The 26,117-nt window shown below is 36.6% G+C and overlaps 1 protein-coding gene across 1 annotated transcript in view; it reads right to left on the reverse strand.

The window, feature by feature from the left end:
• Window positions 1–26,117, reverse strand: part of NDC80 (NDC80 kinetochore complex component) — a 54,153-nt gene that overhangs the window by 15,908 nt on the left and 12,128 nt on the right. Inside the window, exons 7-13 of the mRNA XM_060029505.1 lie at window positions 17,886–17,975; window positions 15,634–15,727; window positions 14,059–14,165; window positions 13,162–13,306; window positions 10,582–10,787; window positions 7,535–7,687; window positions 4,564–4,653 (exon numbers count right to left, since the gene is read on the reverse strand). Of these exons, the coding sequence (XP_059885488.1) occupies window positions 4,564–4,653; window positions 7,535–7,687; window positions 10,582–10,787; window positions 13,162–13,306; window positions 14,059–14,165; window positions 15,634–15,727; window positions 17,886–17,975 (885 nt within the window). The remainder of the gene's footprint in view (window positions 1–4,563; window positions 4,654–7,534; window positions 7,688–10,581; window positions 10,788–13,161; window positions 13,307–14,058; window positions 14,166–15,633; window positions 15,728–17,885; window positions 17,976–26,117) is intronic.

The raw sequence follows: 26,117 nt of genomic DNA on the forward strand, positions 1-26,117 counted from the left end.
TAGGCTGACTTTCGGGCGTTCATGTTTGTCTCTGTATTATCCAATTTTAAGCAAGAATCCTGCTAAGTCACTTTAACCAGAATCTCCCATCCCGAATAACTGATCCGGTTCCTCATCCTCTACCACGCCCCAGGTGATGGCTGATCACCTTGGCCTGCCTTCAGCAAGAAACCTGTTAGGTTGGTTTAGCCAGAATCCCCCCTTACCCTGATATTTCCTCTCAGTAATTTTCCATCCACTGATCCCCACTCTGCTCCCTGGCTATAAATTCCCACTTTTCTTTGCTGTATTTGGAATGAGCCTAGCCTACTACAAAACCTCACTGTAATAGCCCCCCCCTTGAATAAAGTCTGCCTTATCACCACTAACAAGTGTCATAAATAATTTTTCTTTAATACCATATACCAAAGCTGGACACCTGGACATTCTTAATTTCTCACTCTTCCTTAACCTTCACATCCAAGTGGACCACTAAATTATGCTGTTTCAATTTTTTTTTTGGCCGCGCTGTGCAGCTTGTGGGATTTTTAGTTCCCCGACCAGGGATCGAACTCTGGGCCCTCAGCAGTGAGAGCGAGGAGTCCTAACCACTGGACCCCCAGGGGATTCCCTGTTGTTTCAATCTTTAAATCTCTTTTCTCCATCCTCACTGCAGTAGCGTTGGTTTGAATCCTTATGGCTCAGAATACTGTTAGATCTCTTGTGTGTCTCTAGTCTCATGTACCTCTAACCTGTTCTTCAAAATGTCAACACTGTGAGCTTACTGAGATACACAGCTTTTATTCCCTTGCTTAAAAACCTTCAATGGTCCCTGCTACCTATAGAATAAAAATTCAACCAGTAAGCAAGAACAAGTAAGTCTCCTCAGAATTAGGTTTTTGTTTCTCCAGGCTTCTCCTCTACCCTACTGATAACTTAAACTCATGGTAATTCTTCTTTTTTTTTTTTTCATGGTAATTCTTTAACATGCCATGCTCTTTGGTCTCTGGGCCTTCTGCAGTAGGGATGTGTGTGTATCCTTTCATGTATCCACTGGCCAACTCCTTCTTGTTATTCATCACTCAGCTCACCTACCACTTCCTTCAGAAAGAACCTTGTGCTTATCTTTGGTGTATTATAAGAATCCACAGCATGCTGTATTTACACTCCAAAAGTATTATGATGAAAGTGATTGTTTTCATGTCCACCTTTCCACACAAAATAAGAATTCACAAAGGCAGATGTTACATCACCAACACTGATTACAGTACAGGCATGTATAGCAGACTTAAAAAAGTTTGCTAAACAAATTTCAATTGCTAATATTTAATTTAAACTTTACACTTTATTCATAAGTATGATTGGTTTAATGTTCTTCTTTTGTGATAATCTTCGTTAGGTTGCAGTATGAGGGTTACACTAGCCTTATAAATTCCCTCCGTATTTATAGTGTTTTCATTTCTCATTTTGTTTCTTCCTGCTTTTTCTTGAACGGTTTTGGCAATTATTTTAAAGTACTTAACAGATTGATTAGTTTTGTTATTTTAATCTATTAATTTCTGTTTAACCTTTACTATTTCAAATGCTATTTTACCTTATGCCATCTTAACTTGGTTAAACTACTTGTCAAATTAGAAAAAATAGTTTTAGTTTTTAGTCTCAAGCATGTGACGTCACTGATCACTCCCTTTTTTTCCAGTTTTACTGAGATATAATTGATGTATAACATTGCATAGGTTTAAGATGTACAGCAAGATGATTTGATATATGTATATATTGTAAAATATTTACCACAAAAAGATTAGTTAGGATCACTCCTTTCTTGAAAAGTCTTCCCTACTTTGCCTTTTATAGCATATCCTCTTCTGATCATTCTTCAACTATTCTGTCCACTTCTTCTAAGTGCTTTTCCTACAATTTCCTTCTTTGGCCAATCCTTTGCCTCTTTCTTCTACAATTCTCCCTAAGAAATATCACCCACATTGGCTTCAACAATCACATATATACTAGAGACCCTAAAATCTGTACTTTCAGACCCAATATCTCTTTCATGTTCTGAATCTATTGCTTCAACTCCCTTTTGGTTTTCTGTGGTCAATGGACAGCAAGCTCATCTCCCAAGCTGTCCTGGTTACTCCCAGCACTAGGTTTTCCTCCTCTAGGTTGTCCACCCCAGAAAAATGGAAGTCACTGTTGATCCTTCTTTCTCTCCTAGCTTTCTTTTTTTTTTTAACTTTTTGGCCTGGCTGCACGGCATATGGGATGTTAGTTCCCTGACCAGGGATTGAACCCACACCCCTTGCAGTGGAAGCGCAGAGTCTTAACTGCTGGACCGCCAGGGAAGTCCCCTCTCCTAGCTTTCATTTGGCCACGAAATGCTTGGGTCCTACCTCCTTAACATTTCTTAAACCTGTCCCCTTCTTCATTTTCTATTCTAATACTAATGTTTAACCTCTTAATTTCAGTTCCCCTCTACTAAGTCATTTTTTTCTATGCCCAAAGGAGTTTTGCAAAAAAAATGCAACTCTGATTAGCATAATTGCATATATTGGTCTCCTCCAAATGGGCTTTATATTTCATATAAACTTTAGTTATATTTATCTTTGGAACATTAATATGGGGCCTAGCCTATTGTAGGCATTTCATAATTGCCTTCCCACCCTGCCCAAACTTTCCTGCCTATAGCTTTTAAAAAGTTTCAAGTCAGGGACTTCCTTGGTGGCGCAGTGTTTAAGAATCCACCTGTTGGGGCTTCCCTGGTGGCGCAGTGGTTAAGAATCCGCCTGCCAACGCAAGGGCCACGGGCTCGAGCCCTGGTCCAGGAAGATCCCACATGCCTCGGAGCAACTAAGCCCATGTGCCACAACTACTGAGCCCACGCACCACAACTACTGAAGCCCATGCACCTAGAGCCCGCGCTCCACAATGAGAAGCCACCGCAATGAGAAGCCCCGCACACCGCAACTAAGAGTAGCTCCCACTCGCAGCAACTAGAGAAAGCCCGCACACGGTAATGAAGACCCAACGCAGCCAAAAATAAATTTAAAAAAAAAGAAAAGAGGAAGCCATACAAGGCTAAATTCCTTTAAAAAAAAAAAAAAAAAAAAGAATCCACCTGCCAATGCAGGGGACACGGGTTCGATCCCTGGATCCTTAGTCTGGGAAGATCCCATATACCGTGGAGCAACTAAGCCTGTGTGCCACAACTACTGAGCCTGCGCTCTAGAGCCCACGAGCCACAACTACTGAGCCCACGTGCCACAACCACTGAAGCCCATGCACCTAGAGCCCACGTGCCACAACTACTGAGCCCATGCGCCTAGAGCCTGTGCTCCTCAACGAGAAGCCACCTCAATGAGAAGCCCGCGCACTGCAACGAAGAGTAGCCCCTGCTCGCCACAACTAGAGAAAGCCCGTGTGCATCAATGAAGACCCAATGCAGCCAAAAAAAAAAAATAAAACATAAAAAAGTTTCAAGTCAGTTGAAAATATGTTTCAGTCAAGAGGTTCCTATTGCTTGAAATTCACACCTTTTTGAGAGTCTTCAGGTTTACTGCCCATTCCAACCAGAGAGAAATTGAACTGAAGCAGGCTAAAGGAAGACTTTACCTCAAATAACCATCACCCCTGGGGAACACCTGTTAAAGCAGTCCGAAATCCTATCTTCTTTCCATACTGTGATGTTACAAAACCCACAGATTTGTAGAAACCCCAAATTATAGTAACAATAGTATCATGAAACTCTTCACTTATCTAACAACATTTTCTGTTTGTGGGAGGTGTGAAAAAATTCTCTCTAATATAAAATTACTTTAAAAGTTATCTGTGAAATGCATAGATTTTATTTCCAGATGAGAGAAAATAAATGTTTGTATTCTCAAAAAAGACAGGATTTCTTTTATATCTTGAAATCTGTTAGCCAGAACACAATCGTTCTCGAAAAGTTGAATTAGCTAGGCGTTTCCTTTAACTGTTTGGTGTTATATAAATAATACCTTTTGCTTGCATTTGAGAAGTTTTTTTTAACTTTTCTTAATCAACAATGTTTACTCTAAAGGTTATTGAATATAATAGTATTCTTTCTCAGGTATATTGGTGATATTATGTTGCAAGTATCTCAGAAGCAGGAATTTTCTGAAACTACTTTTGGAAATAGACTTTTATAGACATTTAAAGTTGAATCTCCCTGAATTCTATGGTCCTGAGAAATCTGGTAAATGGAATTCTCTTAATGTATCATAGTTAGTTAGCTTCTAACTGCAAATGATAACATACTTACTTTTATGGTAGTCTCCTCAATTCCCTTTTACTATAAAAAGGAATATTACTAAATTATCTTAAGTTAAAGGAGGCAATTGTCCGTTAGAAAAAAAGCGAGCTTTACTCAGTTTCATATCACTTCATCATCAATGATATGGGAAGCTTAGAATGTTTAAGTAACTTAAAAAGTCACTTCAAGTATTTCTAGGTCAAGGGTGTACCTGACTCTCATTTTTCATAATATTTTATTAAAAATTCATTCCTTATCAATCAGAAAACACAAAATGTTATGTTTGTTTATAATGACTCTGTTTCATTACTTACTTGTTCTAAAGTATCCTCTAACCCCATCTTTTTATTTAGAGCTTTATTAGTTTCTTCTTCAGTTTGGTTCAAGAGTTCTTTGAGTGGTACCTATAAAATACATAGGAATGTGGGTTACATATGACATATGTAATTACAAAATTTCTCTCATGAGGCATCTTTTGGAGAAAAAAAGTGAAGCCATGGTATCTTTAATCTAATACACCATCAGTAAGAAAATAAAACAAAAAATTTTTAATGCAATTTCTATAACTATAGAATGTAACTTGCTTTTGGTTTTGAATAATTGCAAAATTCTAGATTTGCTTCTCTACTCTAGAAATTCACTGCTATTATTTAAACATTCTATAAGTACACTTAGTTTAATTGAAGTACACTTGAAAACAACTTATATGTAGTTTTTATTTTTATGCTATGCTCTCTAGATGCATCATTTTTCTCTTAATCCTTTTCAATTATTTAGTCTTACAATTATCTGCTTATATTTCTTCTTTATTTTTACTTATTTATTCTTTTGGCCGCGCCATGTGGCATGCGGGATATTAGTTCCCTGGATTGAACCCGTGCCCCCTGCAGTGGAAGCATAGAGTCTTAACCACTGGACCGCCAAGTAAGTTCCTCTTCTTTATTTTTTTGCTCCTCATTCTAACTCTGTTGTAGAAGACTTGAAACATGGCAAATGTCCATCAGCAAGGACTGGTTGAATAAGCCACACAATGTAGGACTGAGGCTACAAAAGGAACGAGGAAGATCTCAACACTGTCAGGGAGAGGGAAATTCCCCCTCTACCCTTCTTGAGTTCTTGTGGCAGGACTTATAACAAAACTGAGAGAAAAGGGACTCTCACCACTTTCCCTTCCACCAGATCCTGCAGTCAGAGACCCTAGAGGCTGACATGGCAAGAAATCTTACTTTCTGCCTGCTTTGGCAGATATCCCAGGATCTCTCAGTGGCAGTAGTTTTCCAGCTGGTGATTTCTCCAGGCTGGCTTGTCAAAACTGCCTGGGAGAGGGAAACTTCCCCCTCCCCAACAACACACTACTGTGAGAGATCTGGGGTGGGTTGATCCGTGAATAATGGAAGGTGGGTGTCCAGATATAACTCAGGGACAGCCAGATGGAAGAGATGCATAGGGCAAGGTATGTGGGAAGAGATGCAGCGCTTCTATGCTCTCTGGGCATGCCACTCTCCCTGCATCTCCACATGTACACCAACAAGCTCTTACGTGCTTGCATTTCTTATATTTATCCTCTATTCTACTGATTTTGTTTGAACACAGTACTTCATTCCTTCCCCTTTTTCTTTTATTGAGATGAAACTCACACTTTAAAATGGTTAAACTGAAATAATTAAGTTAAAATATTAATTTAACATAAAATTAACTCTTTTAAAGTGCACAACTCAGTGGCATTTAGTACATTCACAATGCACTCTCATTCTAGAACAATTTCATCACTCCAAAAGAAAACCCTGTGCATTACTATGTTTTCAGTAGGTCTTTTGAAGTCACTGCTGAGTTTTAATTTTGGCTGTTCTTTTTTGAGAGATGCAATTGCCTCTTTAATCTCTTTAAGAACTTTTCTCCAAATACTACTTATAACAGTTGGGGCTGCATCTTCTTGATGCTATTTCTATTTTTATTGTCCTATTATTATGTAAAACTATTTCCAGGGAGCCAAAAAAAAAATTTCCCTCTTTTCTGAGCATATGCATTCTTTCTGAACCAGGTAATCTTTTTTACAGCAATTTAATTCAGGAAATTGTTTTCTTGAACTAGCATGAAAAACTACTCAAAATAGAGGTGAGTAAACTCTATCTGCCTGCCTGCCTATCTATCTACCTACCTAGCTATTGCTTGAGAAACAATACAGTAAAAGATTAAATGTTTACTGGATGCATTTTTTTCTATTAAAAATGAGTTTAGCTTTATTTAATCAAAGTCTGTCCACCAACAAACTGTAATCTGGGAAAGTAGGAACTGTATCTAGGTTTTTTTTTTTTTTTTTTTTGGCCACACTGCACAGTTTGTGGGATCTTAGTTCCCTGAACAGGGACTGAACCTGGGCCCAGCAGTGAAAGTGCCAAGTCCTAACCACTAGACCACCAGGAAATTCCTCTTTCCGGGTATTTTATTTGCAGCATCTAGCAGGTATGGAACGTAGTATGTACTCAATAAATAATTTATGGGATAAATGAGTGATTCTAAGGGGAAAAAAAATGCATGGCTTTAGACTTCGATTGACATGCTTCTATTAAAAACTATTTTGAAAACTGACATTTTTTGGGGGGCCACTAAAATACTAAAATCTGTGAATAATTGAGAAGTTGAAATTAACATTTTTCTTCTCCAAATTACACCTTTGACTATATTTGAAAATTGTGTGCAGTTTTCTCATTATTGACTCCTGGTGTTACTTAGTGCTCTATTATATCTCATGCCTTCATGTGTGTCCTTGTGCCTGAAACTTTTCCACAGATCACCCTCATAAACATCTCATCTTTGAAGATTTCATTCCACGTTCACCATCTCTGTGGGGACTTTTCTCTCAATTCTGAGAACTGATCTTGTTACCATACCTTGTAAAGCCTTCTAATAAAGCACGTATATAGTATTTATTTTTATGTCTTTCTCGCGGAGGGGACTAGTAGCAACTTGAGAGCAAGTATCAGGTCATTTTTGTCTTTATAATCCTGGCGTCTATTTTATATGTAATCATATCTTTTATTGGATAGTTGAATAGGTGAAGTATGTAGAGAGGAAGACAAGGCTTTATAATTCGGAGAGTAAGGTACAATAGAGAGCAGATCTGTACTACCAAGAGGAAAGAAGATAAAAAGTTTCAGTGCTGTATTTCTATGTTCAGTCCTGAGTTATGGACATGCTAAAGTTTAAACTCTCACTTACAAATATTATGAGCCAGACATCAACCATATCATTTAAAAACCTTGTGAAGTACTCACGATTACGTACATAAACTTGAGCTCTGTATTTGACAAGGCAGTTGGCACCAGCTTCAGGATTAAACTTAATTTCAAAGTCATAACCTTTGGAATTTTCAGCACCCTTAGGGATAAGTTTTAATTTTCTAGCCAACTTATGATACTCTGCTAATTGTGTTTCAATCTGTAAGAAAAGAACACAAAAACAAACATTAAAAAAACCCAGAGCCCCATTCCATATGGTTTACAATTGGCATTTTTTGGCAGTTTTACACAAAATTATGTGTTTTTTAGTAGTTTATAATTCAGTATTTTTATAGTAGTTTATAATTTTTTTTAGGAGTTTATAATTTAGTATTTTTAGTAGTAAGAATGGCAGTTTTAAAATATAAAGAATGAAAGATTTTTTTCACATTAAATTGTAGGATAGTTTTAACACCATAATTAATTAGTAAGTAATATACTACTGTTCCTCCATTTATCTGACAAAGAGTTTGGAATAAAAGTCCATGTTTAGGTATTAACTAAAATTTACTTTTTAAAGTACCAGAGAAATTATGAAACAGAAACAAACTTAGTTTTGTAAATGTACAAAATATTTCATTTATCCAAAATTAGAGAAATGTAGTCACTTAAGTCTCAAAATATTATTTCAACTGTTTTGACAAAAATATTTTACTAATATGTTCCACATTTCCTGGTCTCCTTCCCTTTGTTCAAGGCTCTGTTCAAATTATATCATCAGAAAGGCTTTCCCTCTAATATAACATCCCCAATTTCTCTACCCTCTTGCTTTACTCTTCTTCATAGCACTTATTACTACCTGACATACATTATTTATTTGTTCATCTCCATTAGTTGAAAGTATGCTCCATGAAAGCAGTTGCATCCCCAACACCTAAAACAGTACTTGGCATACAGTACCTAGTTTTTGATTAAATCAATGAATTTGCAGAGTCTAGGCAATTTATTTTCATACTGCTTCCTCCATTTAGTACATACTTAGTTTCTCATTGCTGTTATCCACCCATAAAATTGAATACTTTGAAAGAATGAAATGGCAAAAGTACTTATCGGAATCTGATTAAATAATTTGCAATTTCCAAAAATTTATCAGCTCTCAAAAGCAATACTACTTATATGTTAAATTTAAGATTCCTTATTAATAAATCAGGAAATCATTTCAACTACTACAGTAGCTCTCTAGGGACAACTAAAGTATGTAGGTCTATTTGTCCTTACAGTAAATGATCACAGGGGTAGTTTCTTCTGTTTTTCACTAGGATTTTATTTCTGTAATAAAACAGCTTTCTCAAGCCCATGCACTTTATCACACCTAACTGCAGGGAGAGCAAACATGTGGCACATTTCTCCTTCCCACAGCTAATTCAGACAGTGAAAACTCATCACACTCTTTCCTGATGAGTGTAGATGCAGCCTCAATGTCTATCTCAACAAAGAGCTCCAGAAGGACACTACCAGTCAGAGGTGGCATGTGGAATAAAAATCAGTCTAGAAATAAAGGTAATGGGTGGAATGTTTGTTTGCCTTTTGCATTCTGCTACCATTCTTTAATATCTCTCCTACTCAGTACGCTAAGGCTTTCTTCTCACTGTCCATGGCCCTACTCTTGCCCTTCATAGGCCACTGCTTACCCACTTCCCAGATAACTTTCTCCTTTCAGCCTGATCCTTCAAATCAAACATAGCATTCATACAGCTAGATTTCGCTAGTTAAACAGAGTTTGCCTAAGTCCAGAGACTCATAACTTCCCCTTTCCCACACAGTGCTTGAGAGAGAAAATATATTAATAATTGTTGAAGTGACATTTCAGGTTCCCGACCTAGTCTAACCACACTTTATTTTATAAATAAGGAAACTGAGGCTATGAGAAGTCAGAGGACACGCCCAGGTCACAGAAACATGTGGTGGCAAATCCAGGGCTAACACAGGTTTACCAAATTCTAGGTTCAAAGACTTTTGGGATCACCACCACAGCCTATTTCTTATAAATGTATATTTTTCTCCTTAATACACAGGGACAGAGATTACCAGGTCAGGAGTATGAGGGAGCACATATGAATCTCCAATAGCATTACCTACAATTCAGCTTGTTATTTCTACTACCTTACTGCCACATATCCTTATCTGACTGTTTTGCTCCCTTCTACCCATTTTTCACATTACCGAAAATGAGATCTTTCTGAAATATGATCTTATCTGTTTAAAAATTTTAAAGGCTTCCTGGAGCTTTCAGGATAAAGTTCAAACTTCTAAACGTGAAAAGGATCTTGACCACTTGGTCTCTGCTTATCCTTGAATCTCATCTTCTGCACATGCTCCCGTCCCTTGCTACTAAGCTCCAGCCATACGAAAACCTTAGGGTACCAGAGTGCACCATGCTATTTTCTCCCTGAGCTTTCCCATAGACTTCTTTGTTTGCTGGCTCCCCTAGCCTTGCCATGCTAACTCTCCCTTATACCTCCCAATTCAGTTCAGGCGTACATCTTCAAGGAAGCCTTTCTAAAATCAACCTCCATCCATCTCCCCACACCATGCGCACCAAAATCTTGGTTAGGTGTACTATATGCTCCCTCAGGACACTGTGCAAACCTCTATTGGAGGTCTGATCTCATGGTAGAAAATATCAACTAGAATGGAAGTTTCTTAAGCTTCTATGTCTTTTTATCTCCCCTCCATGCCCAGCATGGTAAGTGGCACACAGCAGATGTTAAATAAATGTTTAAGTAGTGAGGAGGTAAATGAAGAAGTGACTCATATCCACTTCTGGAATGAAAGGCTTGGGATTTATGAAAGTTATTTTCATGGCCTTAGAGACTTTTTTGCTCACTTCTTGTTTCACTATTGGAAAATACAGGCTACCTTAAAAATGACAGAGAAATTGGGCTGTTACTGAATTGACATAAAGGGATGAGTGTGTTTTTAGTAAAATGTCAATGCTGAAAAATTTTACCTCTTTAGCCAATTTATTCTACCCACTCAGTTGTTCTTAACTGGGATAGACTTTTACAAACGTAAGTCTGAATGAAGTGCCACTCTGGGAATGGTATGACATACCGCCTCTTTGCCTCGGGCATATTTCAGTTCCTCATTCCACAACTGCTGCTGTTCAGCCTCCAGGTCCTTGGTTAATTTATTAATGGTCTGCTGCAATTCATTTCTTTCATGATTTATTCTCTCAATGTCTGCAACTGAGTACTTCTGGTTATCAACAATATTCTGTAGTCGAGAATTCTCCTGTTTCATTGTTTCACATTCTAGTTCTGCATTGAAAAAGAAAAAATTTAAGTTCCTTTAATTCCTACAAATAAAGTGATGCCGTTATTTAATAGAGTTGACCCCCACACATAATGATTATGATTAAGCATTGTTAGACTTAACAGATAGTCTGCTATTGTTCAGTTAAAATGCTTTTAATACTCCTACGTGATTCTCTGCAAAAAGTCAGAAAAGCTACAAGTTTTTCACAAACAAAAAATATTTATATAAACATACATCAGTTTATTCTTATTTCACTGATATTTTCAGTGGTTTCATAAGATATTAAGCAACCATAATGGTTAGGTTCTTGCTTTACTAAAATTTGTAATCATGAACGATGATATTGTACCAAGAGAAGATACAAACAGCAAATGATCATGAAAGGGGAAGAAAAGTTATCAAATTTATAATATTTGGTGTTCTATCGAATAGTGATGCCAACATTTTATGACTCATAGCTTATAAAAAATATGACAGTATTTTTAAGCAGACTGGGATAAATGGATGAGGATGCTCATGACCAAAGGGGTCACAGAAATCATCCTGAGGGCTGAGAGGATCAAAATCTCGGCTTTGTTATAACTCAGTCGTATTGCAGTACTGTAGTTGGGAAGCTCCACACCTGAGCTCAAAATGAATTAATGGTTGGTTTAAGTAAAACTTCATTTATTACAGGAATCGGCACAAAAAATCCACAATATACAATATCTATAGAGTTACATATGTCTCATTCACACTCTTGGCCATGAATGACTTTAAATAATCAAGAAAGTTAAAAAAATTCAGAATAAAATATTTTAGATTAACAGTTATCAAATTATTGTCTCAAACTAAATCACTGTGCAATGGCAAATGATTGCTGAAGTATTTCTCTCTCTTCCACCCAGTTTGCCATTACTGGAAAAAAAGTCTCACAAGAGAAGTGTGAAGGATAAAAATTCTCTAGATTAAATACCAATAAGGAAGATAAATTATTAATATTATAAAGTATTGATTTAATTGCATTACAAACATTGCTATAGTAAAAAATTAGTTTATGGCTCCTTGTCGTCATGGAGAACAAACATTAGTGGTCAAGTTTAAACTATTTAAAGAGTTGGTTTACAGCAAAGCTAATATATGTAATCAGACTTATTTGGAAAAAAATAAAACAATTTATCAAATACTCCAGATAATTATTGTCCTTGATTTTTGACAGATGATCAATATTCCATAGACTAAGAACTAAATCAAATATCCTAAGGACTATCTACATAATTCCTACATGACACAGATACAGCCTGTAAAACCCTAAAAGAATAAAACTGAAGCAGGTTGAGGTCTGGGAAAATAGTATAGTAGGTCCATATAGTTATTTATTTATTTTGTAAACTGCCAGCCAATGGCTCGATCTCCTTTTGGCACCATAGAAGCAACAATCAATTCATGTGTCACAGTATTTTCAGGGTTTTATGATTAAGATCCATATGTGTTTATGAAAACAAGGTTAGGAGCACACCAGATATAAACAAGCTTTTTTTAGTTGGGCTTTTATAGTACTAGCATCTTTCCAACTTATTTTCAATCAACTTAAGCTGCTGAGTAGCTTAAGAGGTGGTGATAGAGGATAAGGCAAATATAGCAGACTGAGGCCAGCAGAGATTTAAAAATCTGGCTTATTAATTACAAGGTGGAATAGAAGATATATTTATATTCAGGCAGCTTGTGTTCTTAGAATAGGTTCCTCTTGGTTTTAAAAAGCCAGGTGTCTGAAAACATGTTAGAAGGTGTAGTAGGTTGAATAATGACCACCCAAAGATAGGAAGTCCTAATCCCTGGAATTTGTAAACATTACCATATTTAGTAAAGGGGTCTTCACAGATATGATTAAGTATTTTGAGATGAGGAGATTACCCTGGATTATCGAGGTGGGCCCTAAATGCCATCACAAATGTCCTTAAAAGATAAAGGCAGAGAGAAATTAACATAGTCAGAAGAGAGACACCCACACACACAGAAGGTAATGTGAGGATGGAGGCAGAGACTGGAGTGACAGGGCCACAATCTCAGGAATGTCATCAGATACCAGAAGCTGGAAGAAGCAAGGAATGGATTCTCCCACATAGTCCTGGGAGGAAGTGTGGCCCTGCCGGATTTCCGACCTCTAGCCTTCTGTGAGTGAATAAATTTCCATTGTTTTAAGCCACCAAGTTTGTGGTAATTCGTTACAGCAGTCTCAGAAAACTAATACATAAGTCACTAAAAACTTGGTTGCCTGATACATTACCATTAGAGGCAAAAAAGATACAGACGACAAAGCTGTCTCTACATGTGATAAGTCCCACACAGGTCCCCATCCCAGTCTGAATGACCTTTTTCAGCATTAGTTGTGCTTACCTACTCTAGAAATTTCTTCATCGAGGCCATTCAATTTCTGGTCAAGAATGGCTGAATGAGACTCCAAATTGCTCATGTATGCCTGATATTTTTGAACATCTGCTTGTAAGGAAGCTTTCAGTTTTCTCAATGACTCTAGGCGATTCTTTAAAAGAAGAGAAAGTGCGATTAGTTATTCTCGCCAATAATGATGCCATACTTTACTTGAAAGTTAAAGCAATATTATTTAAATTCATCTTAGAGAAAGGTAAATTAGTTTCCTTTTCACTTTTAGAGGGAGTCAAAAAAACTAAAACGGTAGCTTACTGTTATTACCCAATTAAGAAGATGTACGTACTTTTCAGAAGTCAGTTTGGGACAGAAAAAGTCCAGGGCCAGAATGAAAAAGAACAAACATTTAAAATCTGTTATTTTACAGAACAGTCTAGGGGCTTCCGCAATATAAAACACAAAATAAAATTAGATATCTGTATATTATCATTTAGCTTTTAGAAAGACCTCTGGATACAATATATTATATAAACACATTTATTACCATTCTCTTTCCACTAACTACAAAACTCAGGGCCTCTTGTAAGTAGTGCTCCCTAGAGGTATATAACATGTGGACCTTGTTCTAAAGATCTTTTTGGTCTTATGTAAATAGGTAAGACTCTTTCATCATATTCTGAACACTATTAGTCCAAGACTGACAGATCACAAGGGAAAACAAAGCTCTAGGGATACCAAACATGTTTTCTTAGGAGTTCTGTCCTATGTAAAAAAAATTAACTTTTAAGCTTATTTTTTTAATGTATTTTTAAAAAAAATAGATAAAGAAACAGCTGGTGTTGTCCAAGGAGACCCAAGAGTATAAGTAAGTGTATACGCCTGTTGAAGATAAGCATGTTTACTAACCGGTTCTTTTTCTCTTTCTTGTTCCAATCTTGCAATCTGTTCATTCAATGCTCTGTTTTTTGCTGCTAATGATTCCAGCTTGGAAGCATCTACATTAAATAAATCCTCTGGAGAAAAAACCCAGAAACTTCATAAGGTCTCAAATCTGCCTAAAAAATTCTCCCCCAGGTTTTTACCATTGCTCTCTCCCTCACTTCCTCTAGTCTCTACTCAAAACATCCCACTGAAGGGCATCCTACCGTCTGTAAAACTGCAACCCTTCCCTTTGGTCCACCACACTCTCTACCTCCCTATCCTACTTTATTTTCCTCCGGAGCACTTATCACCATTTGACTTACAGTTGTTCATTTGATTATTGTCTCTAATAGAAGGTAAGCTCACAAGGGCAGAGATTTTTACCTCTTATTCATTACTGTATCCTCGGTGCCTACACGGTGGCTGGTATACAGTATGTATATAATAAATATTGTTTGAATAAATGAATATAATTCATATGCTTAATTAATTATAACACAATATCAAAGCAAAGATGCTTTCAGTGTTAGATCACTATGAATTTTCCTCTTAAAAAAAAAGACAACATCATTTTCTTTGCTCCCCTTCTCATATGGACAAGCTGAAATTGTCCCGCTTCTTTTTTTTTTTTTAAATATTTATTTACTTATATGGTTGCGTTGGGTCTTAGTTGTGGCTCGTGGGCTCCTTAGTTGTGGCATGTGAACTCTTAGTTGCAGCATGCACGTGGGATCTAGTTCCCTGACCAGGGATCAAACCCGGGCCCCCTGCACTGGAGTGCAGAGACTTAACCACTGCGCCACCAGGGAAGTCCCTGTTCCGCTTATTCTTCAGGAAAGTATATCCCATGGAAACAAAAGAGGATGCTTTCACTTTTTGTGCTAATAGTGGCAGGGTGATCTCCTATTTTGATTGATTCCATAGTCTTTGGAGGATCGCTTTACCCGTCTTAAACTTATCTATTTTACCTACCACTCTGGCATTTTATATACAAGACTATTACAAAAAAGGAACAACAATGTAAAATAATACTCCGGAATATTTTAAAGTTAGCCAGTAAATACCGAATGTCACTAGATTAGCTAAGTGGAAAAATAATTTCTTTCTTTGGAAATATCATAGCCCATTAACTATGTGACATAAATTTTGAAAGAGACCATAGATCTTTTGACTAACCAGTACTTTAATTTCTAAAATAATAAGGCAAGGATATCACAGGGATATCATCCCCCAAGAGGAATAACATTTGCTGATTATATTGTGTGTTCCGGGTTGCACATTTGACATTTTATAAACATGGCCATCTAATCCTGCAAAACTGTTAGAAAGGTTAAGTAGTTTGTTAACGTCACACAGTCAGTAAGGGGTCATGCCTCAGGTCTGACTCCAACACCAGTATTCTTTCTGCTTAACCTTTACTCCTCTCCACCAAAGAAACAGTTATGATAAAAATCAGGAGGCATCTAAACGCATTTACATTAGGCATAGTAAGATGGGCTACAACTCCTTGAGTGGAGTTAAATGACCCAAAGCAAGCACTCTAGGAATGAGAACACTTACTCAGCTTGGACTGCAACTCTGCATTCATCTCTTCAAAGCTGTCGGCACCAGTCATGAAACTCTCATAGCATTTTATGGTGTAGTCCAAAAACAACTGATTGGGTTAAGCAGATTTAAAAACAAAGCCATGATTCTCTATTTAGTTTATTTCATTTTTCTAAGTAGAAATTTAAATTTGAATTAAAAAAATAAAAGTCAGGAACACTAAGTGGTTACATGAACTCCTGTAAATGAGATACAAACCTAGGGAATATCATTAATTATGCTGCACAGATTTACTTAGTCTGCTACTTCTATAGTGAATAATAAGGATGAAAAGAATACTTCAATTTGGATAAAGGTGATACTTAGTAAATGGTTAAAAAAACCCCATATCTTCAGAATTTTGAGAAGGTTAGACAAGGAAGATTATTAATAAATATAATTCAACATAAAACGTAAACTTGAGCATCTTTAGGGATAATCTAACTAATTAAAAATTTAAATGAATTGCTGATCATTTAAGTCTAATTAAACTGACAAGATCTAGCTGTGAAAACCAGAACATAATTAATAAAGGCTATAATTTACATTGTAACTTCATGCTAAAACATGGCATGGTTAGTAGAGATCTAAACAGTAGACTATTAGTACTCTTAATATTTATCCAAGAGAAAATAATACTCTATTTTGCAATTCTGAGGTGTTTTGCTTACTGAAGATGTGTACTTTGTTAGGAGGCAAGGATGGCTGATCAGCATTCTCCACAGCCAGATGAAGTACACATCCCTCAAGATAAACCAATTCCCTTTGTGCTGATTCTCTGCTTACTAAACAATCTTCTTACTACTTGGTTGATACTGAAGGGGTGCCCTGAATAGGGGGTATGAGTATTTCTGTAACTGGAAAGATGTGTCAGTGGTGGTAAATTAATACATTTTTATTCCTTTTCAGATGTGAATTTGGTAAGAGTGAACGTTTCCTTAAGTTTGGTCAATTGTGATTTTGCAGGTTAAAAAAAAATTGAATTTCTAGATCTACAAAGCTGAGGCTCAGAATCTGATGAAGTTGGATACTTTGTTAACTCTTTTTAATTAAATTTAAAATTAATTTTTACTTTAAAATTAAAAATAGCACTTTATAATTTCCCAAGTGCTTCTCTATATATTGTCATCTGAAATAACAGCTAGAATAGCAAGAATAACTTTTACTGTTTTAACATTTAGGATGAATACCAATAAATTTAATATTTAGTCATTTAGTAGGTATTATAATTTTATTTGGGTGAGAACTGAGGCACCAATAAATCTAGTCTCATACACATATTGCAACATGGGAAGAGAATTCTCTCAAGAGGATCAAAGGCTTTCTAGCTGCTTCTCCAGCAAGGATCACTGATGAAGTAGTAATGGGGTATGATATTCTTTGTTTGAAAAAAAAAAAAAAGCAACACTACCATGCCAGTCAGTTGATACATCTTTCTATTTGAACTATTTCCCAGGTAGTAATAAAAGATGAAGCTGAGGTTATTTCCACTTTCTTTTTATGACAAATGCTCCAAAGAGTGAAGAACAGAGAATTTTTTTTTTTTTATCTTTAGGGTCCTACATAGTAGGACCTATATACACTATAGGAACTATATATGCTGGGGACATTAATGTTTAATCTCAATACTATAAATTTATTCCTTGGAGTTGGTGTTTGCTCCCTTTGGATATATAAATTTATGTATTTTAGGAAATAGGGTAGGGTTAGTTACATAGTTAAGGCTCCAATACAGGATGGTTTGGGAACCAACTTTTATCTCAATCACTTTTGGAAGTGGCAACTCTTAAGTGCAATATGCCTAACTAAAAAGCCAAAGCAAACAAAAAACCCACATGCCATCTATTTAAAGACCCAGTCTTTCAGGCTTTGTGTTGACAAAATACTATATTACAATAATGATGCCAGTATTGATACCTTCATTATAAAAGATAGGGGAGAAAGAGAAATATTACATCTGTACATATAACAATAACGTTATGACGTAATTCTAATTGCACCGCTTTTTTAACTTACTTAAAATTTACAAATTTCCGTTCCTAGTTACTTTTAGGAAACTACAATGTGATTTCTAGAGTAATTCCATTGACTAATATTTCCCCAAATCAGTTTTAGCAGATTTTTCAGGAAGCAAAAAGCCAAGTTCTACAAAAGAATATATCACTTTCAATAATAACACATTTAGTTAATATTAAGATAACTCTAATGTTTACAGTAATGTAAGGTACCTTATTATGCATAATTCCATCTTCAGTTTCTTCTCCCCAAGGCTGTCCATCATCAAATAAAGGTGAGCTTTCTTTCATGGCATTATGTAACTATTTAGTACACAAGCAAAATATTAAGTTGATTAAGTTTCTGAGGAAATCACATAGCTTTCATGTTTTGTCAAATTTGTTTTCAGTGTCATTTTTAGGAGCATTCACATTACTGCCTGACAAAGTCTCGTGAGAAGTTATTCTTTTAAACCTTAAAATATAATCCTTTTGATATTTTAGTAACTAAATCTCTTAGGATTAAAAAAGGATGGGCTCCATGTTTAGTTCTATTCTATAGTGAAAAATATGCTGATCTTTTTTATACACTTGAGAACATATACACACATTTAAAAAAAATTTTTATTTTATTTATTTATTTTTGGCTGTGTTGGGTCTTCGCTGCTGCGCATGGGCTTTCTCTAGTTGTGGCGAGCAGGGGCTACTCTTCGTTGAGGTGCACAGGTTTCTCATGGCAGTGGCCTCTCTTGTTGCAGAGCACGGGCTCTAGGCACGTGGGATTCAGTAGTTGTGGCACGTGGGCTCAGTAGCTGTGGCTCATGGGCTCAGTAGCTGTGGCTCGTGGGCTCTAGAGCACAGGCTCAGTAGCTGTGGCGCACGGGCTCAGTTGCTCTGTGGCATGTGGAATCTTCCTAGATCAGGGCTCAAATCCATGTCCCCTGTGTTGGCAGGGAGACTCTCAACCACTGCGCCACCAGGGAAGCCCCTTACACACGTTTTAATGCAATTCTGAGAATCCAAAACAGAACTGCCACAAAAGGTAAGCCAAAAGTAATTATTTCTCTTTTATATAAACTCAATTTTGGTGCTCAAATGTTATCTACTGCCTCCTTCAGACTGTATAAGCATGCACTTTAGATTGAATTTTACAATATAAAATCTTCAGAAATACAAATATTTAACCTTGAAAGTGATAACAGATAATAAATTATAGCAAACATTCAGATGTTATAATTAACAAGCTAAAAGGAAAATGCCTAAAGGTTTTTAAGGCACATAAATTCCATTTTGGAACACATGTTTTTATAACTTGTTTTAGAAATATAACCTTTAAAAAAAAAAGAAAATTAGAAAATTTAAATGAAATTGCTATAAAATGTAAAGATATCAACGTATATCTAATATAATGAAGACTAAACTCTACAAAAATGGACTATGCATTAGGAGTGTAAAAGAAGAATGTGGTTTCTGTTGAAAATATTTCTTTACATTTTCTTACCCTAGTATTCATATATAGATAGGATTGCTGAGTGGGGATACTGTCCTTAGTCTAGAGCAGCTTGTCCTATCTGCTCCTTTCCTATTCCAAAGGCGCTCATTAGACCTTTTGTATATCTAGGGTGGATGCAGGTAAGCTCTATCAACTCATCCTTTACCTCTTCGTCCCTTGACAAGGCCTCAAGTGACAATCAGATTTAATTAAGTCTTAAAGACATGTAAGGCAGAGCCCAAGATGAAGAACAGAATCTCATATCTTATCATCAGGGTAGATAAAGACAGAGTTTCTGTTGCCTTGTCAAAGGTCCTTGTGAAAACTCTTGCTACTCTGCAAGGTTCAAGGAGAGCCTTACAAGGGACAAACAGATCCCCAGGAGCTATAGGAAAGACTCTTACTACAATAACTAGAAGTTCTTCTGTACTGAGAAGATTTGGTTGAAAATGTTTCAACCTGAAATTGGATAGAGATAACCAGAAATATGGACTTGAGTAATCATTTTTTACCCAGAGGTGGCATTTACCAATAAAATACTACTCCTTCATATTCTAAAAGGGTATTATATTATAAGAAAAGAAAAGGACTCAGAGGGATTTGAGATGAGTAACGCCCTAGCCCACTTTGGTTATTAACCAAAAGGTTAATCACAGAGCTAGTGGAGCATATGCACCCTCCTATTCATGTTCCTTGGTAGAGGGGAGACGGGGCAACTTTGGCAAAACTCCTATCACTCAAACACCGTAATAAGGATGTGCTTATAAGCTCTGTGTTAAGAGGCATAATGAGAGAGAAGAAATAAAACTTTACTTACAAAACATTAACAAACTGAATTCAGGAGTATAGCAAAGGAATAACCAACAATGAACAAACAGAGACTATTAGGGAACCAGTATCCTATCATGTCATACCAACAGGTTGAGAAAAACAATCATCTCAATAGATCCTGTAAAAGCATATGATAAGGTTCAATGATTATTCTTGATAAAAATTAGAAAGAGGCAGATAAGCTTCAACATGAAAAACATTATCTTCTATCTGGAAACATCACAACTAAATGATAAAACAGAAAAATTTTTGTTTGAAAACAGTGGTACCAACAGAAATCAATCAAGAACAGTAATAATTAGGCAATTCAATAAGAGCAGACAACTACAGGTCAATATCCCTGATGAGAATATAGAAGCAAACATTTTCAATAAAATATTAGCAAACCAAATTAAGTCGCACTTTGAAAAGGTCATTCAACATGATTAAGTGGGATTTATCATGGGATGCAAGGATGGCTCAATGCATGCAAATCAATAAGTGTGATACATCACATTAATAGAATAAAAAAACCAAAATCATACAATAACTCAATAGAAAAAAAGTATTTGACAAAATTCAACGTCACTTCATAATAAAAACTCTCAAACTGTGTATACAGGAAATGTACCTCTACATAATAAAGCCCATATATGACAAGCCCACAGCTAACATTATACTCAACGGTAAAGAACTGAAAGCTGTTACTCTAAGATCAGGAAAAAGTTAAGGATGCCCACTGTTGCCACTTTTTTTTTTTTTGCTGTACCCGGGCCTCTCACTGTTGTGGCCTCTCCCGCCGCGGAGCTCAGGCCCCGGACGCGCAGGCTCAGCAGCCTTGGCTCACAGGCCCAGCCGCTCCGTGGCATGTGGGATCTTCCCAGACTGGGGCACGAACCCGTGTCCCCTGCATTGGCAGGCGGACTCCCAACCACTGTGCCACCAGGAAAGCCCCACTGTTGCCACTTTTATCCAACATAGTACTGGAAATCCTAGCCAGAGCAATCAGGCAAGAAAAATAAAAGGCATCAGAATTGAAAAGGAATAAGTAGAATTATCTCTATTTGCAGATGACATGGTTTTACATACAGAAAATCCTAAAGCCCCCTCAAAAGCAAACAAACAAATAAAACCTGTTAGATCTAATCAACAAATTCAGTAAATTTGCAGGATACAAAATTAAAATACAAAAATCAGTAGTGTTGCTATATACTAATGACAAATTATCTGAAAAAAAAAAAGGAAAATGATACCATTTACAATAGCATCAAAGCAATAAAGGAATAAGTTTAACCAAAGAGGTGAAAGATCTCTACACTGAAAAGTACAAGACAGGGCTTCCCTGGTGGCGCAGTGGTTGAGAGTCCGCCTGCCGATGCAGGGGACATGGGTTCGTGCCCCGGTCCGGGAAGATCCCACATGCCGCGGAGCGGCTGGGCCCGTGAGCCATGGCCTCTGAGCCTACGCGTCCGGAAACTGTGCTCCGCAACGGGAGAGGCCACAACAGTGAGAGGCCCGCGTACCACAAAAAAAAAAAAAAAAGTACAAGACACTGATGAAAGAAACTGAAGACACAAATAAATGGAAAGATATCCCGTGTTCATTGCTTGGAAGAATTAATATTGTTATAATATCCATATTATGCAAAAGCATCTATAGATCAATACAATGTCTATCAAGATTCCAATGGCATTTTTTAAGCTGACTAGAGAAAACTATTTAAAAATCTATACAGAACCACAGAAGACCACAAGTGGCCAAAGCAATCCTGAAAAAGAACAACAAAGTAGGAGGCATCACACTTCCTGAATTCAAGCTATATTATAAAGCTATAGCAACCAAAACAGTTATGGTACTAGCATAAAAACAGACACATGGACCAATGGAACAGAATAGAGAGCCCAGAAATAAACCCATGTATACCATGTATATACAACAACGAATATTTGACAAGGGAGCCAAGAACATTCAATGGTGAAAAGACAGTCTCTTCAATAAATGGTGATGGGAAAACTGGATATTCACATGTAAAAAAGAATGAAGCCAGAACACTGTCTTACACCATTCAAAATAATTAACTTGAATTGGACTTGACTTAAATGTAAGACTCGAAACTATAAAACTCCTAGAAGAGGAGGTGTCAGTGCAGCCACTTCTCACTAGGCACTCTGATCTTAAGTGCCAGGTGCGAGGCCTCTGCATGAAGCACCCTGTGAACAAGTGAAACCAGATGAAGCATAGAGGAAAAGAAAAAAAAAAGCAAGCTGCTAACCATCCAAAAAAAAATGCCTCTGCGACCAGCCCATCCCATTGGGAAAGTTGCACAATCCTCTTAGATAGCCTCAACCACCAGAGGGCAGACAGCAGAAGCAAGAACTATAATGCTGCAGCCTGTGGAACAAAAACCACATTCACAGAAACACAGACAAGATGAAAAGGCAGAGGGCTATTCCAGATGAAGGAACAAGATAAAACCCCAGAAAAACAACTAAATGAAGTGGAGATAAGCAACCTTCCAGAAAAAGAATTCAGAATAATTATAGTGAAGATGATCAAGGACCTCGGAAAAAGAATGGAGGCAAAGATCGAGAAGATGCAAGTAATGTTTAACAAAGATCTAGAAGAATTAAAGAACAAACAGAGATGAACAATACAACAACTGAAATGAAAACTACACTAGAAGGATTCAATAGCGAATAACTGAGGCAGAAGAACGGATAAGTGACCTGAAACACAGAATGGTGAAATTCACTGCTGCAGAACAGAATAAAGAAAAAAGAATGAAAAGAAATGAAGACAGCTTAAGAGACCTCTGGGACAACATTAAACACAACAACATTCGCATTACAGGTGTCCCAGAAGGAGAAGAGAGAGAGAAAGGACCCAAGAAAATATCTGAAGAGATTACAGTCGAAAATTTCCCTAACATGGGAAAGGAAATAGCCACCCAAGTCCAGGAAGCGCAGAGAGCCTCATACAGGATAAACCAAGGAGAAACACGCTGAGACACACAGTAATCAAATTGGCAAAAATTAAAGACAAAGCAAAATTATTGAAAGCAGCAAGGGAAAAACGACAAATAACATACAAGGGAACTCCCATAAGGTTAACAGTTGATTTCTCAGCAGAAGCTCTACAGGCCAGAGGGAGTGGCATGATATACTTAAAGCGATGAAAGGGAAGAACCTACAACCAAGATTACTCTACCTGGCAAGGATCTCATTCAGATTCGCTGGAGAAATCAAAAGCTTTAGAGACAAGCCATAGCTAAGAGAATTCAGCACCATCAAACCAGATTTACAACAAATGCTAAAGGAACTTCTCTAGGCAGGAAACACAAGAGAAGGATAAGACTTACAAACACAAATCCAAAACAATTAAGAAAATGGTCATAGGAACATACATATCGATAATTACCTTAAACATGAATGGATTAAATGCTCCAACCAAAAGACACAGGCTTGCTAAATGGATACAAAAACAAGACCCATATATATGCTGTCTACAAGAGACCCACTTCAGATCTAGGGACACACTCAGATGGAAAGTGAGGGGATGGAAAAAGATATTCCATGCATATGGAAATCAAAAGAAAGCTGGAGTAGCAATACTCATAGCAGTTAAAATAGACTTTAAAATAAAGAATGTTACAAGAGACAAAGGACACTACAAAATGATCAAGGGATCAATCCAAGAAGAAGATATAACAATTATAAATATAAATGCACCCAACATAGGAGCACCTCAATACATAAGGCAACTGCTAGCAGCTATAAAAGAGGAAATCGACAGTAACACAATAATAGTGGGGGATTTTAACACCTCACTTACACCAATGGACAGATCAACCAATGTGAAAATGAATAAGGAAACACAAGCTTTAAATGACATATTAAACAAGATGGATTTAATTGATATTTATAGGACATTCCATCCAAAAACAACAGAATACACTTTCTTCTCAAGTTTTCATGGAACATTCTCCAGGATAGATCATATCTTGGATCACAAATCAAGCCCTTGTAAATTTTAAAAAATTGAAATTGTATGAAGTATCTTTTCCAACCACAACACTATGAGACTAGATATCAATTACAGGGAAAAAATGTAAAAAATACAAACACATGAAGACTGAACAATACACTACTAAATAACCAAGAGATCACTGAAAAATCAAAGAGGAAATCAACAAAACCTAGAAAAAAATGACAATGAAAACACAATGACCCAAAACCTATGGGATGCAGCAAAGCAGTTCTAAGAGGGATGTTTATAGCAATACAATCCTACCTCAAGATACAAGAAACATCTCAAACCACCTAACCTTACACCTAAAGCAATTAGAGAAAGAAGTACAAAAAAACCCCAAAGTTAAAAGAAGTAAAGAAATAATAAAGATCGGATCAGAAATAAATGAAAAAGAAATGAATGAAACAATAGCAAAGATCAATAAAACTAAAAGCTGGTTCTTTTAGAAGATAAAGAAAATTGATAAATCATTAGCCAGAGTCATCAAGAAAAAAAGGGAGAAGACTCAAATCAACAGAATCAGAAATGAAAAAGGAGAAGTAACAACTGACATTGCAGAAATACAAAGGATCGTGAGAGATTACTACAAGCAACTGTATACCAATAAAATGACAACCTGGAAGAAATGGACAATTTTTCTTAGAAAAACACAACCTTCCGAGAATGAATCAGGAAAAAATAGAAAATATCAACAGACCAATCACAAGCACTGAAATTGAAACTGTCATTAGAAATCTTCCAAGAAGCAAAAGTCCAGGACCAGATGGCTTCACAGGTGAATTCTGTCAAACATTTAGAGGAGAGCTAACACCTATCTTTCTCAAACTCTTCCAAAATATAGCAGAGAGAGGAACACTCCCAAACTCCTATGAGGCCACCATCACACTGATGCCAAAACCAGACAAAGATGTCACAAAAAAAGAAAACTACAGGCCAATATCACTGATGAACATAGATGCAAAAATCCTCAACAAAATACTAGCAAACAGAGTCCAACAGCACATTAAAAGGATCATACACCATGATGAAGTGGGGTTTATCCCAGGCATGCGAATATTCTTCAATATATGCAAATTAGTCAATGTGTTAAACCATATCAACAAATTGAAGGATAAAAACCATATGATCACCTGAATAGATGCAGAAAATGCTTTTGACAAAATTCAACACCGATTTAAGATAAAAACTCTCCAGAAAGTAGGCAGAGAGGAAAGCTACCTCAACATAATAAAGGCCATATATGAGAAACCCACAGCCAACATCGTTCTCAGTGGTGAAAAACTGAAACCACTTCCTCTAAGATCAGGAACAAGACAAGGTTGCCCACTCTCAACACTATTATTCAACACAGTTTTGGAAGTTTTCATCATGGCAATCAGAGAAGAAAAAGAAACAAAAGGAATCGAAATTGGAAAAGAAGAAGTAAAAATGTCACTGTTTACAGATGACTTGATACTATACATAGAGAATCTTAAAGATGCTGACAGAAAACTACTAGAGCTAATCAATGAATTTGGTAAAGTAGCAGGATACAAAATTAATGCACAGAAATCTCTGGCATTCCTATACACTAATGATGAAAAATCTGAAAGAGAAATTTAGGAAACACTCCGATTTACCATTGAAACCTAGGAATAAACCTACCTAAGGAGACAAAAGATCTGTATGTAGAAAACTATAGGACACTGATGAAAGAAATTAAAGATGATACAAATAGATGGAGAGATATAGCATGTACTTCGATTGGAAAAATCAACATTGTGTAAGTGACTATACTACCTAAAGCAATCTACTGATTCAACGCAATCCCTATCAAACTACCAATGGCATTTTTTACAGAACTAGAACAAAAAATTTCACAATTTGTATGGAAACATGAAAAACCTCGAATAGCCAAAGCAATCTTGAGAAAGAAAAACAGAGCTGGAGGCATCAGGCTCCCTGACTTCAGACTATACTACAAAGCTACAGTAATGAAGACAGTATGGTACTGGTACAAAAACAGAAATATAGGTCAATGGAATAGGATAGAAAGCCTAGACATAAACCCACACACAGAGGGTCACCTTGTCTTTGATAAAGGAGGCAAGAATATACAATGGAGAAAAGATAGCCTCTTCAGTAAGTGGTGCTGG

The sequence above is a fragment of the Delphinus delphis genome, chromosome 13, assembly GCF_949987515.2.
Source record: "Delphinus delphis chromosome 13, mDelDel1.2, whole genome shotgun sequence".
NCBI classification, from domain to species: domain Eukaryota; kingdom Metazoa; phylum Chordata; class Mammalia; order Artiodactyla; family Delphinidae; genus Delphinus; species Delphinus delphis.